Source organism: Sinocyclocheilus rhinocerous, unplaced genomic scaffold (assembly GCF_001515625.1).
Source record: "Sinocyclocheilus rhinocerous isolate Xijiao unplaced genomic scaffold, SAMN03320098_v1.1 scaffold1514, whole genome shotgun sequence".
NCBI classification, from domain to species: domain Eukaryota; kingdom Metazoa; phylum Chordata; class Actinopteri; order Cypriniformes; family Cyprinidae; genus Sinocyclocheilus; species Sinocyclocheilus rhinocerous.
In genome coordinates this window covers 53865-69342 of record NW_015625037.1, presented here as the reverse complement: position 1 = coordinate 69342, position 15478 = coordinate 53865, and the positions used below count along the sequence as shown (strand labels likewise).

Below are 15478 nucleotides of genomic sequence, written 5' to 3'. Positions count from 1 at the left end.
ATAAGAAAATTAGTAATATAATAAAGCAATAAATGGTAACAATCTCATGAACATGCATTTCAATGGCACGGTTTTCTATTTGGCATAATATTTATATGCAGAAATTGGCTTTGGCGTGCATATGATAAGCAATGGTTAGGTTTAGGGGTGTGGGGTAGGAGCTGTATATGCACGCCAACACAGTGCATATCATATGCAAGCCAAAGTCAGTTTCTGCGTATAAATAGCACGCAAAAAAAACAAAAACAAATTGTGAGCATTGATACGCATTTTCATGGGACCGGGCTTAAAAGGGTCATATGACGTTGCTAAAAAGAACATTATTTTGTGTATTTGGTGTAATGAAATGTGTTTATGCGGTTTAAGGTTAAAAAAAAACATTATTTTCCACATACTGTACATTATTGTTTCCCTTTCAAGGGAACTTCGAACTGCGTCCTCTAGGGGTCGCTATGGGGAACGCCTCGTCGTGACCCGTGTCTGAAGCATACATTGAAAAAACACCAACAACACGTTGGCCGGCGACAGCCCATGACGTCACTACCGGTGCGACTATAGTATAAATAGGCGTCGGGAGAACATGTCATTCTCTTCTTCGTTTTCACTGACCGTTTTGTTTGAAGCGTGCATTTCCGACGAAGAAGAGAATGATATGTTCTCTTCTCGCTCGAGGAAAGGGGGGCAGCCATCTGCTTCCCGCGGCTCAGGACCCACCGCTGCTGAGGAACGGAGGAGGATGGGCTCGTGGGGATCGCAGGTGGATCCGACTGATGAGTTTAAAAAGGGGTTTTCCCTCTCACGCTCGTCGGCTGTGGACGAGAGTAAGCTCAAATATCTTCTTTATGCACCAAGAGCTTGTAACACTCCAAAGAGAAAGGAAAAATTGAAATTGCATCATATGACCCCTTTAAATGATGGCAAAACGAAGTGGTACTTGTAGATATTAAACTGAAACCACCATTAGGTGGCGGCAAGTCACTGTCTTAATGAACGAGGCGTTGCTCATTCATTCATTCATTCAATGAAGCAAATGGCTGTATTTATGAATGGGTTATTAATCACTGACTCTCCGAAACGTTCAAAGCTGCATATTCGTTCATTAACGGAACACCGCTGTATGTTGCCTGGAGACGCACACCAGTTCTGTTGCTGATTTCGTTGGAACTATTATTATTTCGTTGCAAAATATAACAAACAATATTGACAATATTGTGTTTAAAATGTAGGCTACATTTTAAATGTAAAATGTTCACTTAATATTACGATTTTTTTTCAACTATTGTATAGCATCAATATTTGCAATCGTTTGGATATCCAGGAAAAATTGCATTCTCATGCTCATATTTTAAACATTTAAAGATACATTGAACAGCAGTTCGATTTGCTAAAGCAGAATAGCCTACTCAGCGGGCATCCTATCATATTCACGCTGCTTGTATGAATGCAGTCAGTTTTGTCCGCAAAAGATGAGGTAATTTGATTGGATGTCACGCATTTGACCGTTTACGGTACTCCCATGTTCCTGTTTTTATACTAGAAGCGGCATTTTGCATGCAACTTTAATGTTAGACTACTTTAAGTTGGGGTAGAATTAAATAAATGTCAAAACTGAGCATTTTTGTTCGCGTACCATCTTCGGCACCTCACGAACTCCAGTTTGAGAACCACTGTTCAAAACAGTTAAAGAAGAAACTGCATCTTTCGTATTTCACTTCTGGTTTAAAAGAGGGAAAAAAATAATGGACGACACGGACAGAACTGGTATACATAATTTCAAGTTTCATTCTTAATTCACTCAAATAAATATAAAATCTTTTTTTTTCTCTTTTTTCTCTTTTTTTTTTTTGCAGGCGGGGCACTGATGAGGGTCTCTCTTCTTTGAGCGTTTTTCTTTCGATTTTGATTTCAAGGTGTAGGTGTTGAAATGGCGTCAGGTTCAGGTAAGAATCAAATTATATACAAAAATATGCAGCAACTTTTCCTCAATGATTTATGAAGTATCTATGAAACATTAGCCAACAGTAGGCAATGGTTTACTTGGTTTTATTAAAATGATTTTTCACTGCCGTTCCTTCTTTGTGTTCAGTGCCACTTTTTTTTTTTTTTTTTAACACAAAGAAGAAACGGCAAATACTGCGTCTCACATACTTGTGTGTATATATGGTGAAATTGCCTGGAGGAATTAGGTCTCCTAGTTTTTGTGACCATGTAAAAATGTCTTCTTATAGCACTACGAAAAAAAAGCCCCCTCGGCTGAAATCGCGGTCCGATTAAAGGGGCAAGGGCTCGAGGCAGTTCTCGCCTTTCATTGTTTTTCTTTTTGATTTTGATTTCAATCAAAGAAGCATTATGCAGCAACGTCTCCTCAGTGATTTATGAAGTATTGATGAAATATTAGCCAACAGTAGGCAACGGTCTACTTCGTTTAGTTTATTAAATGATTGTTTCACTGCACTCTTGAACACCAGAAACATGACCTGTAAAAGGCTAGATCTCACAAACATTTTTAAACAAACTAAATCAGATATCGGTTATCTAGACCAACGTTATTATTTTAATTTATATTTATTTTAATGTCTTTTTCAAAATTGTTACATTTCAGTTTATTAGCTTTTGTTTAGTTTTTATTTTTGCAAACACATTTCTATTTCGTTTTTATATATTTTATTTTGAGTTTCAATTTTAGTAATTGATGTTAATCAGTACAAACGCAGCAGACCAATGCAAGACTTATAGTGACGCAAACGTATCAACACAAGCTCACTCCTTGATCGGGATATCTTTTGTAGTTTACTTCACAATGTGTTGTGTTCCTCTGCAACGCCATACTGTCCCTCTCTGTAAAAACGATAAAACTGATTTTGAAAACTAGGCCACTGAATGGAAAAAAAAACAAAAAAACCCTGGTTTGCGGTGCGTATGTTTTCCGTGCCCATCAGCAGGTTCGAGCATTCACTCTGCAGGCGGATGCGGTTTGGCAAAGCGTTGGTGCAGATGCAGCAGTGCAGCGAGTCTCCACGCGCCGAATATAATGCAAATATAGTCATTTCACCATAAATGTGCATATAAAGTCTACTGCGTTTCACAGTATGTTTACTGTGTTTAAAGCCAGGAAAAGTACACAAGTTAACTTAAATGCAAAAGAAATGGCACGAGAGTCGGCTGTTTCTGTCAGTGATTTTCATTTAAAATGTTTGTGATAGCCATACTATCTTTTAACATAAGAAAAGTAGGCTATAGTGTATGTTCAAATGTTTTGCTACTTGATTTAACAACTTAATGCATTGAATAATTTAAAATAAGGGATAAATGTTGTGTTTGTGTGGTAAACGCGTCGTATGTGAAGTCACAGTGAGCTCTTGCTGCTTCTGCACCGCAGACCGCACACGGACTGCAGGTGCTCTTCAAACACTGCACAATCTCCAGCAAAGCCCCGTGTGGAGGCGTGTATTGTGCTGCGTCCCAGTTTGCCTACTTATAGGCTACTACGCCGTTAAAGTATGCACATTTTTATGAAGAAAAAGTACACACTTTTGAGTGTGTAGAAGAAGAATAGATCATGTCATAGAATTGCGTCTTTAACGGACCGCGCATCATGTCACTGTACACCGGCCTGTCAGTCATCTTCTCACAGTTAACATCCTCTACATTTCATTGAATTTAACTTACCTTATTGGAGAGAAAAGATGTAGCACGGTTATCTGCTAGCCGTCGTTCAAACATTAAATATTTATTTATTTATTTAACCATGTTAAAACATTATTGTTAGTAACTCAAACGCCTTCATCTAAATCTCTCTACTGAACCGTCGCGCTCATCCGCCATGTTTGTAGTTTTTAACACTTTTTATTCGTGTTTGTAGTTCTGAACCGAATGCTTCTCCAAAGCGCAATGGTTTGTGGGTAGTATTAGCCATAGAGTGTGCACGGATCCATACCATCCAGGGACATTTGGCATACTCTTTTGAGCTATGCTTTGGGACACACTTATTTTAATCTCACTATTTAGGATGGATATCATATTATTGATATTCATACTGCCATGTAATGCCACAGGTTAATGGGTAAATACATTCAGAGGAGAGAGTTAACACACAGACACATACACACACAAACACACACACAAAAGTATGAATATTAATATGATGTAATAGAAGAATAATGTACTCAAATATGAATTGCATATGGAATATTATTTTCCTGAGATAACTTGTATCCTTCATATTACGTCTATGACCGACTATTTAAAAATGTAATTGAATAAGTCTGAATGAAAGCTTACTTGTTTGATTCCGACACGCAAAGTGAATCCCGCACGTGATTGGACAGAAAGTGAATCCCGCACGTGATTGGACAGAAAGTGACTCTGTGAAACCAATACACGCCTTTGCTGGAGATTGTGTAGCGTTCTCGACGCGCTTCGAAGCTTCAGTGTCATACATATATTTAAGTTGTGAAAATTTCAAAAGGAAACATTTCACAGACAATTTCATTATAAAAAAAATCTGTCATCAATGTTGACCAGTTACATTTACATTCTCATTTACATTTAGTCATTTAGGCGCTTTTATCCAAAGCGACTTACAAATGGCTTAGTTCATTTCCAAAATATTCAGTTTGATTAAAAATTCCACCTACAATATTCAACAGTCCGGCCGAGATGGACACCTCAGCTGAGGAGGGCAGAGAGGCCGGGGAAATCTAAATAAAGCAAAGCAAAGCAAAGCAATGGAGAGCAAAATTAACATTTTCCTCAGATGTTCTGTACTTTTGTGTCATAATCAGCATGTATATACTGGCCCTAATAACCATATAACTACTTGGTTCATTTTGGTAAGTTTTTTCATTTTGGTTTTTGTGAATGACTCCGTTTACTTGTGCTTTACCTTTCGTCAACATCCTCTTGCACCATCTGCTGGTGAGCGACTAACAGCAGATGGTGATCAGCATCGGCACACTACTGCTATACCTGCAGTTCCCAGATTTGTAAAGCTGAATATTCAACTGAATTTGAACCACTGAATTTTTTTAAGTGAATTTATAAAACAAAATCAAATGGTCCAAATTTTGACCATTAAATATTGTAGGTGGTGTTTTTAAATAAACAAAATATCTTGGAAATGGACTTTGGAGTAATCTAATAATAATAATAATTTAATAATGTAAACTTCTGTGCAATCTTTACTTTTTGCAGCTTCAATATACAACCATGTTGCAGCATGTTTTACAGCCCCCCAAAATGCAAGCCTTGAAAATACAATGCATTAAAATGCAAAAACTGCCATTTTTTTCAATGAATGCAGTTCAATATGCTGCAGATTTTTTGCTTCAAATACATATGTTATTATCATACTTTCATAGAGTATTACACTCAAATAAAAATTATTTGAATTTCACATCCCAATTTGAGCCAAATGCATTTAAAAGTATTTTTCAAATATTTATGATTCACAGTGAACATGTACAATGCAACGTAAATTAAAACAGAGCTAAACTTCCTAGTTACTTGCTGGTAAGAAAAGAGAGAGAGAGTGCGTCCACTTCTGTTGCATGATCTTGAGTGCTCTTCGCTCACTTAGCATATGCATCATTTGGATTAAAACAAAGTCGTAAATATAAAACAAACAAAAATTACAGGGGCATTCACTGTCAACAACATTTATTTTAAACGACAAGCATACACAACTTTATTTAAATGTGTGCACGTGTTGCGTATGTTTTGCTTGCTTGACATTAATTGCATTATGAGCCAACTAACATAATTCATATTTTTTTTGTTTCTGTACCCAATATTTAAAAAAGTTACAACTGCTATGAAAATATCAGTATTGGTATCGACATGTACCAAAAATGAAAGCATTGGTATTGGACTCACTTTGGAAAAAGTGGTAGTGTTGCATCCCTAATAAATAGAAATAAGTAGATAAAATAGAAAGTGCCAGTATTATGGAATCAAGTGTCTTTGGTCATTTCTCTGCTCAGGTTGAGTTAGATGATCTTTGGCTTGTTGAAGACCACTCTCACTGCCGCATTCTGGATCAGTTGCAGAGGTTTGATAATACTGTACATGCTGGAATACCCGCCAAGAGAGCATTACATTAGTCTAGCCTGGACAGAACAAGAGCTTGAAAAAGGAGTTGTGTAGTATGTTCCGATAGAAGGGGCCTGATCTTTCTAATGTTGTACAAACAAATCTGCAGGACCGGGCAGTTTTAGCAATGTGGGCTGTGAAGCTCCTTCCAGGTTCCTGGATGTCCTGGAAGGAGTTATGGCTGATGTACCTAGCTGGATGGTGAAATTGTGATGAAGTGTTGGGTTGGCCAAAACCACAATCAGTTCTGTCTTGGCAATGCTGAGTTGAAGGTGATGGTCCTTCAGCAAGAAATGTCTGTTAGACATGCTGAGATGTAAGCAGCTACTGTCGTATCATCTGGCTGGAATGAGAGGTAGAGTTGTATGTCATCAGCTTGTAGCAGTGATAGGAAAAGCCATGTTTCTGAATGACATCTTAGTTATGACAGGTGGATTGTAGTGTTGTATGATATACTGGTGCTAAAAAAGTATTGCAATACCTTATATTAGTACTGGTACTTTAAAAATTACAGCATTTTAATAAAAGCTGTATTTTTAATCAATTCAGAATTATTCAGTTCTGTTTCTCATTTTTCTTATTGTGCTTGAACAATGAAATACACACAACATTATGTCCGTCTTGATGAGAATTCTTGTAAACACAGTCGGTAATGTCTTAAGTGAACATAAACAATTGAGAAGAATTTGGATGTTTATCATTATTTTGAGTCCGGGCAGCTCTTAAAGTGATAGCAGTCTAGTATCCCTGCAACCATCGGTATCATTTGATGTTAATCAAACAACAAAGGAAAAGAGAAAATCACTCACTGCTCTTTCTAAATCACTTCATAGCTTTAAAAATAATCAGTGTATATTCAATCTATGCAGTGAAGACTACACAGTGTTGTATTTATTTATTTTAGATTTGATTATTCCATTTTTGTAGTATTTCTTACTTGAAAGCTACGGTCAAACATACCTCTGTGTGGCAGTTAATTTCATTTGTATCTTTATTATTTTATTGTTTTTGTCCTATTGTTTTTATTTGACTTTTTCTTATTTTTTAATATCAAAGATAAACAAAAAACTATATATATATATATATATAAAGGTTTCACATTTTTTATGAATAAATAAAACTATTATTATAAGTACTACATTGGGTAATCTATTATTCAATTAATAATAGGTTGTTCAGGAGGTTGTTCTGTGCAAGAAAGGCAGACACTTGGTTGAACATGACTCACTCAAGAGTTTTTGCAATGTATAGGAGAAGGGATACCAGTCTATAGTTTTCTAAAAGTGCTGGGCTTAGAGTGGGTTTCTTAAGCAGTGGGGCTATTTGAGCCTACTTAAATGCTGGTGTGAAGAGATGTGTGTTGAAGTAAGTGCAGGTACGACATTAGGAGAAATGGCTTGAAGAAGAAGAATAACCAGTGTATAATCAGTGGAGCAGTAACGTATGTAAATACAGTCCAACTGCTTACCTGATTTGTGAGTAGGTGCAGTAGACACTCGCTTGAGGTCAAATGAGATAAGCAGAGTGTGGAAGTCTGCAGCCTGAGGTTTATCTAGGTGGAAGCTGAAATCTCCACGTACCACCCAACGAGCACCAACCACAGGGAAATTTAAGACTAACGTCCAAGAAGGATCAGGGGAAGGATGGAGGAGCCAGGCCAGTGAGATGGGCCTGGAAACCAAAGCACAGCAGGAGGCCAGGGTGGAGTCGGCAGTGCAGTTGGCCAGGGTGGAGCTGACATGGCTGAAGACTATCTCAGCTGAGCTGGGGACAACCACAGGTGGAGTAGAAGACCATCACAGCAAAGCAGATAGGACAGAAGATCACCATGGCGAACCTGATGACCACCACAGCAGAGCTGGTGGAGCTGAAAACCACCACAGTGGAGCAGACGGAGCTTTAGAGAACCAAGGTCGTAGCTGATGAAACTGGAAACCACCACGGTGGATCAGATGGAGCTAAGTACCTCCAAGGTGGAGCTGAAGACCACCAGAGCAGATCAGGCAGAACTGTAAACCACCACGGTGAATCAGGCCAAGCAGAAGAACACCATGCTGGAGCAAGCAACATTGGAATAGAGAGCACAGAGAGGTAAAAACAGGCAGAGAGTTCAGGGGCAGCTTCCATGGCCACGACAGGACAGGCAGAGAATTCAGGAGTACCTGTATCGGATGCCACTGCCTTGGAAGGAGCTGCAGTGGCACTGTTGCCTCGGGAGGATCTGGAGAAGTGTGTGCGGCCCACACACACAAGATAGCGGTTGCCATGACAGGAAGTGCAACTGATGGGCAATGGCTCCCACACCCAGAGGCAATCTTTGTAGACTCTCGCATGGAGGCCCTGACAGCTAGACTTTGGCGTGGCAGTCATGTCAGACTTGGAAGCACTGGAAGCACCATTGTGGGCCATGCATACGTGAGACAGGAAGCAACTTAAGAGTCCACATAAAAAAACTGGGAACACAGGCTGGGATCATGACACAATGACAACTAACTAACTAATGAAACAAGAAACAAATACACTTACTTGCTAGATAGCTGTTCCGGCATTTACCTCGCCCATGGCTCAACTCGCTGTTTGCAGCTATTCCTACCAAAGTTCACTTAAACATTCAAAGCTGTCCAACAAGCTTCGGAGCCACTTGCCACCACACTCTAGCAGATGCTCCAAGCTGCTGAATCTTAAACACTACTGCAAAAAAAATCCTGACATTTTGAAACTTAGGAGTCTTGCAGATTATTGTTCATGATGCAATACAAAAGCTTAATGGAACAGCATATTTCTGTTTCGCTATCCTCGTGACACAAATTAACATGCGACTTGCCCAAACAGTCTGATTCTCAAGCATCAAATCTTTCAAACAATTATTAAGGACAGACTTGTTAATGGACCAACTCCAGCTTGAACCAGATGACCGATTGTTTATTGTAGGCTACTGGACACATCAGAGAATGTAAAATATAACACTCAACTCTCTCTACATAAGAATTCATTCCAAAAAAATGTTCATCAGGTTATCAGCATAGCAAGAACATGCACCTACTTCAAATGAGTCATTTTCAAATCACAGGCATATCTCGACAGTTCATCTTCTGGGGGATGAGCCGTTGCCTGTTCAGTCACCATTTAAATCACATTTTAGCTTTTCTATAATAGTACCTCTCTCTTTGCGTTCAAGTATTCATTATATGACAATATAGAGCAGCAGTAAGCACATAAGGTTTTCATGGCAACCAGATCAATGAAATTACTTAAAGGCTGTGCTGAGCCTACTTATTTCCAGCTCAAACTCCCCCTAAAGTACATTCTGCCACCCCTATGAAAATATTCTAGCTACGTCCTGCCTCTGTGAAACACAAAAAAAAGGGCTGTTTTTCACTACCAGTCTCCAAAAATAACAAAATCCACCATAAAGTACCATAAAACCCATTCATACAGCTTTTTGGCTAAATCCCAAGTCTTCTGAACCTATAAATTTTTTACAATACAGAACTGGCTGACATAAGTTGTTAAAAAAATATTAAAATAATAAAATAAAATACAAATTCTGGTCCGTCATAGCTGATATCTCATTGGCGTTTATGTAGCAGGTGTGTATCTACACCGCTACACTAATTTATACATCATATTAGTGACATCAGACAGTCACTTTGTATACAGTACTTTGAAGTGAAGTGCCACATTCAGAGGGCAGTTTGGATGTTCTGAAAGCAGAGGCTGATTTCAGTTAAGTCAAGTCACCATTATTTATATAGCGCTTTTTATAATGCAAATTGTGTGAAAGCAGCTTTACAGTATTAAACGGGGAAATAGTGTGTTGAAATAGTGTGTCATTCTCCTCTGGCCAGACGAAACCAGCAGTTTAATTCTAGGCTGCAACAAAGTCACATTGTGCAGAGGACTCATCTGGTTCCTGTGGTCTTGTCCCGGTGGTCGTCTAGGAGACAAGGACTTCGCTGGGATCTGTCTCTTGGACTCATCTAGTTGACATGGTCTCCGCTGACATTCAGGGCTGTAGAGGTCGTCTCTAGGTGCTGATCCACCATCTGATCTGGATACAGACTGGATCTGGTGGCTATGGTGACCTCGGAATAAGAATGAAACAGACTAATATTAGAGTAGATGCCATTCTTCTAATGATGTAACAAGTACATCGTGTGTTATGGGAAGTGTCGCCGGTTCTGGTTGCAGCCTAACAATCCTTTAACGGATCTGAATATTAGAAGCGTATTAGTGTGTTATGTGTAAACCAGGTTAAAGAGATGGGTCTTTAATCTAGATTTAAACTGCAAGAGTGTGTCTGTTGATTTTGATATTCTAGGTATTATCAAATGGCCAGAGTTTTGAGATCGCAGTGGACGTGGAGGACTATAATGCGATAAGAGTTCGTTCAAATACTGAGTTGCTAAACCATTCAGGGCTTTATAGGTTATTAGCAAGATTTTTAAATCTATAGGATGTTTAATAGGGAGCCAGTGCAGTGTCGACAGAACCGGGCTAATATGGTCATACTTCCTGGTTCTAGTAAGAACTCTAGCTGCTGCATTTTGGACCAGCTGGAGTTTATTTATTAAGCGTGCAGAACAACCACCCAATAAAGCATTACAATAAACTAACCTTGAGGTCATAAACGCATGGATTAACATTTCTGCATTTGACATTGAGAGAATAGGTCGTAATTTAGATATATTTTTGAGATGGAAAAATGCAGATTTACAAATGCTAGAAACGTGGCTTTCAAAGGAAAGATTGCTATCAAATAGCACACCTACGTTCCTAACTGATGATGAAGAATTGACAGAGCAGCCATCAAGTCTAAGAGAGTGTTCTAGGTTATTATATGCAGAGTTTTTAGGTCCTATAATTAACACCTCTGTTTTTTCAGAATTTAGCAGTAAGAAATTACTCATCATCCAGTTTTTTATATCGACTATGCATTCCGCTAGTTTTTCAAATTGGTATGTTTCGCCGGGCTGCGAAGAAATATAGAGCTGAGTATCATCAGCATAACAGTGAAAGCTAACACCGTGTTTCCTGATAATATCTCCCAAGGGTAACATGTAAAGCGTGAAGAGTAATGGCCCTAGTACTGAGCCTTGAGGTACTCCATACTGCACTTGTGATCGATATGATACCTCTTCATTCACTGCTACGAATTGATGGCGGTCAGATAAGTACGATTTGAACCATGCTAATGCACTTCCATTAATGCCAACAAAGTTTTCTAGTCTATGCAAAAGAATGTTGTGGTCAATAGTGTCAAACGCAGCGCTAAGATCCAATAGCACTAATAGAGAGATACAACCACAATCAGATGATAAGAGCAGGTCATTTGTAACTCTAATGAGAGCAGTCTCGGTACTATGATACGGTCTAAATCCTGACTGGAAATCCTCACAGATACCATTTTTCTCTAAGAAGGAATATAATTGTGAGGATACTACCTTTTCTAGTATCTTGGACAGAAAAGGGAGATTCGAGATCGGTCTGTAATTAACTAGTTCTTTGGGGTCAAGTTGTGGTTTTTTGATGAGAGGCTTAATAACAGCCAGTTTGAAGGTTTTGGGGACATATCCTAATGACAATGATGAATTAATAATAGTCAGAAGAGGATCTATGACTTCTGGAAGCACCTCTTTTAGGAGCTTAGATGGAATAGGGTCTAACATACATGTTGTTGGTTTAGATGATTTAACAAGTTTATACAATTCTTCCTCTCCTATAGTAGAGAATGAGTGGAATTGTTCCTCAGGCGATCTATAGCAAGCTATCTGATGCGATACTATAGCTGACGGCTGCATGGTTACAATTTTATCTCTAATAGTATCGATCTTAGAAGTAAAGTAGTTCATAAAGTCATTACTGCTGTGCTGTTGGGAAATGTCAACACCTGTTGATGCTTTATTTTTCGTTAGTTTAGCCACTGTATTGAATAAATACTTGGGGTTATGTTTGTTTTCTTCTAAAAGAGAAGAAAAGTAATCAGATCTAGCAGTTTTTAATGCTTTTCTGTAGGATAGGTTTTCTTTCCCGCCAAGCAATACGAAATACCTCTAGTTTTGTTTTCCTCCAGCTGCGCTCCATTTTCCGGGCTGCTCTCTTTAGGGTGCGAGTGTGCTCATTATACCACGGTGTCAGACTGTTTTCCTTAATCTTCCTTAAGCGTAAAGGAGCAACTGTATTTAAAATGCTAGAAAAGAGAGAGTCCATAGTTTCTGTTACATCATCAAGTTGTTCTGAGGTTTTGGAAATGCTAAGGAATTGGGATAAATCAGGAAGATTACTTACAAAGCAGTCTTTTGTGGTAGAAGTGATGGTTCTACCATACTTGTAACAAGGATTAGAATTTACAGTTTTAGCTATATGAAGTTTGCACAAGACTAAATAATGATCTGAGATATCATCGCTTGGCTGCATAATTTCAACACCATCAACATCAATTCCATGTGACAGTATTAAATCTAGAGTATGATTTCGACAATGAGTAGGTCCTGAGACATGTTGTCTAACCCCAATAGAGTTCAGAATGTCTATGAATGCTGATCCCAATGCATCTTTTTCATTATCAACATGGATATTAAAATCACCAACAATTAAAACTTTATCTGCAGCCAGCACTAACTCGGATATAAAATCAGCACATTCTTTAATAAAGTCTGTATGATGCCCTGGTGGCCTGTATACAGTAGCCAGTACAAACGACACAGGGGATTTATCATTAACACTTGTTTCTCTGGATAATGTTATATGAAGCACCATTACTTCAAACGAGTTATACTTGAAACCCGCCTTCTGAGAAATACTGAAAACATTGTTATAAATTGAAGCAACACCTCCCCCTTTACCTTTTGGACGCGGCTCATGTTTATAACAGTAATCTTGGGGGGTAGACTCATTTAAAATAATGTAATCATCAGGTTTTAGCCAGGTTTCTGTCAAACAGAGCACATCTAGTTTATGATCAGTGATCATATCATTTACAAAAAGTGCTTTCGTAGAAAGGGACCTGATATTCAATAAGCCAAGCTTTATCATTTGTTTATCCATATTGCATCTGTTTTTTATTTGTTGAACATCAATTAAATTGTTACTCTTAATTTGGTTTGGACGTTTTTTGTATTTTCTAGTTCGGGGAACAGACACAATCTCTATAGTGTGATATCTAGGTGAAAGAGTCTCTATGTGCTGAGAATTAACTGATTTCTGTGACATGAGGCGGCTAGCAGACGGTCGGTTTAGCCAGTCTGTCTGCTTCCTGACCTGGGCCCCAGTTAGTCAAGTACAAACTCTAAGACTATGTGCCATATTTCTAGAGAGAAGAGCGGCACCACCCCAGGAGGGATGAAGACCATCTCTTTTCAACAGGTCAGGTCTGCCCCAAAAACTCATCCAATTATCTATGAAACCTATGTTATTCTGCGGGCACCACTTAGACATCCAGCCATTGAGTGACGACAGTCTGCTATGTATCTCGTCACCACGGTAAGCAGGGAGGGGACCAGAGCATATTACAGTGTCTGACATCATGCTTGCAAGTTCACACACCTCTTTAATGTTATTTTTAGTGATCTCCGACTGGCGAAGTCGAACATCATTAGCGCCGGCGTGAATAACAATCTTACTGTATTTACGTTTAGCATTAGCCAGCACTTTTAAATTTGCCAAGATGTCAGGCGCTCTGGCTCCCGGTAAACATTGGACTATGGTGGCTGGTGTCTCTATTTTCACGTTCCGTACAATAGAATCGCCAATAACTAGAGCACTTTGATCAGGTTTCTCAGCGGGTGCGTCACTGAGTGGGGAGAAGTTGGTCAATGGCGCAGTCTATTTCAGTTGCCTCAAAATAGCAATGCGCCTGAACACACCTCGTTTTCAGACCAGCACGCCCATGGGCGCACAAATGAGCGCAAATGCATTTGCTATTTAAACAACGTGGCGCAGGACGTGAAAATGACAACTGCGTCGGGCTGAAACTAGCAAAAAACATTTGCATCGCGCCTGGCGCCGGATGTATGATAGCACTCTCAGAAACTCCCATTATAATCACTGAAACTGTTTACAGTGTGAAATGAATATCTCACTTTAGTACTTACATTCGTACATCTGCACTTTGTTGTTTCTGATGAGAGAATTCGCTAGAGAATTCAGTCAGAGAGCGCGCGTGATGAACAAAACAGTGGCGTTTCAGCCATGACTCATCTAAACGCCTCTGATTGGCCATTGCATTTATAAGCTTAACAGAATCATGTCTTAATTGGTTAAAATGCGCAGCACTGTAAAAACACGTGACCAGCCAGCGAACGCAGATTTGAATTTAGCAGTTGGTTATGTGCAGCACTGAACGTTTTAATCGCACTGGTGTGATTGTATCAAATATAAAAGTATTATTCTGATATTTTTTGTCTTTTTGAAGCTGCATTCAAAATCCACTTGGCTCAAAAATTTGAGGGGGCGTTTGACGTCTCTGATAGGTAGCCAGTGCAGTGTTGACAGAACCGGGCTAATATGGTCATACTTCCTGGTTCTAGTAAGAACTCTAGCTGCTGCATTTTGGACCAGCTGGAGTTTGTTTATTAAGCATGCAGAACAACCACCCAATAAAGCATTACAATAATCTAACCTTGAGCTCATGAACGCATGAATTAACGTTTCTGCATTTGACATTGAGAGCATAGGTCATCATTTTTATATATTTTTAATATGGAAAAATGCGGTTTTACAAATGCTATAAACATGTTTTTCAAAGGAAAGATTGCTATCAAATAGCACACCTAGGTTCCTAACTGATGACGAAGAATTGACAGAGCAGCCATCGAGTCTTAGACAGTGTTCTAGGTTATTACATGCAGAGGTTTTGATCCGATAATTAACACCTCTGTTTTTTTCAGAATTTAGCAGTAAGAAATTACTAGTCATCCAGTTTTTTATATCAACTATGCATTCTGTTAGTTTTGCAAATTGGTATGTTTCGTCGGGTCGCGAAGAAACATAGAGCTCAGTATCATCAGCATAACAGTGAAACACAGCAGACACACAATTCCACCTCCTGTTGGTGATAGACTAACATATAATATTTCTGAGATTTGTTAGTGATGATTGTGCAGTGTTTTTTTTGCATTTTGTCTGTGTGTGTTTGTGTGTGTGTGTGTGTGTGTGTGTGTGTTATATTTCCTCGAGTCGGACTCGAAGCAGCTGTGGTGATCGGGACAGCGGTGCTACGAACAGAACAACCTGCAGCATCAATCTACCGGTGTACCGCAGCGGCACCACAGTAAGACAGAATGACAGACACAGACAGACACAGAAAGACAGACAGACACACACACACACAGACAGACAGAGAGACACACACACACACACACAGACAGACAGAGACACACACACACAG

General features: G+C 39.0%; 1 protein-coding gene across 1 annotated transcript in view; it reads left to right on the top strand.

The window, feature by feature from the left end:
• The first annotated feature begins 1856 nt into the window (after positions 1 to 1856).
• LOC107749359 (GTPase IMAP family member 7-like) overlaps positions 1857 to 15478 on the top strand; it is a 21509-nt gene continuing 7887 nt past the window's right edge. Inside the window, exon 1 of the mRNA XM_016564485.1 lies at positions 1857 to 1940. Coding sequence (XP_016419971.1) covers positions 1925 to 1940 — 16 coding nt within the window. The 5' untranslated portion in view covers positions 1857 to 1924. The remainder of the gene's footprint in view (positions 1941 to 15478) is intronic.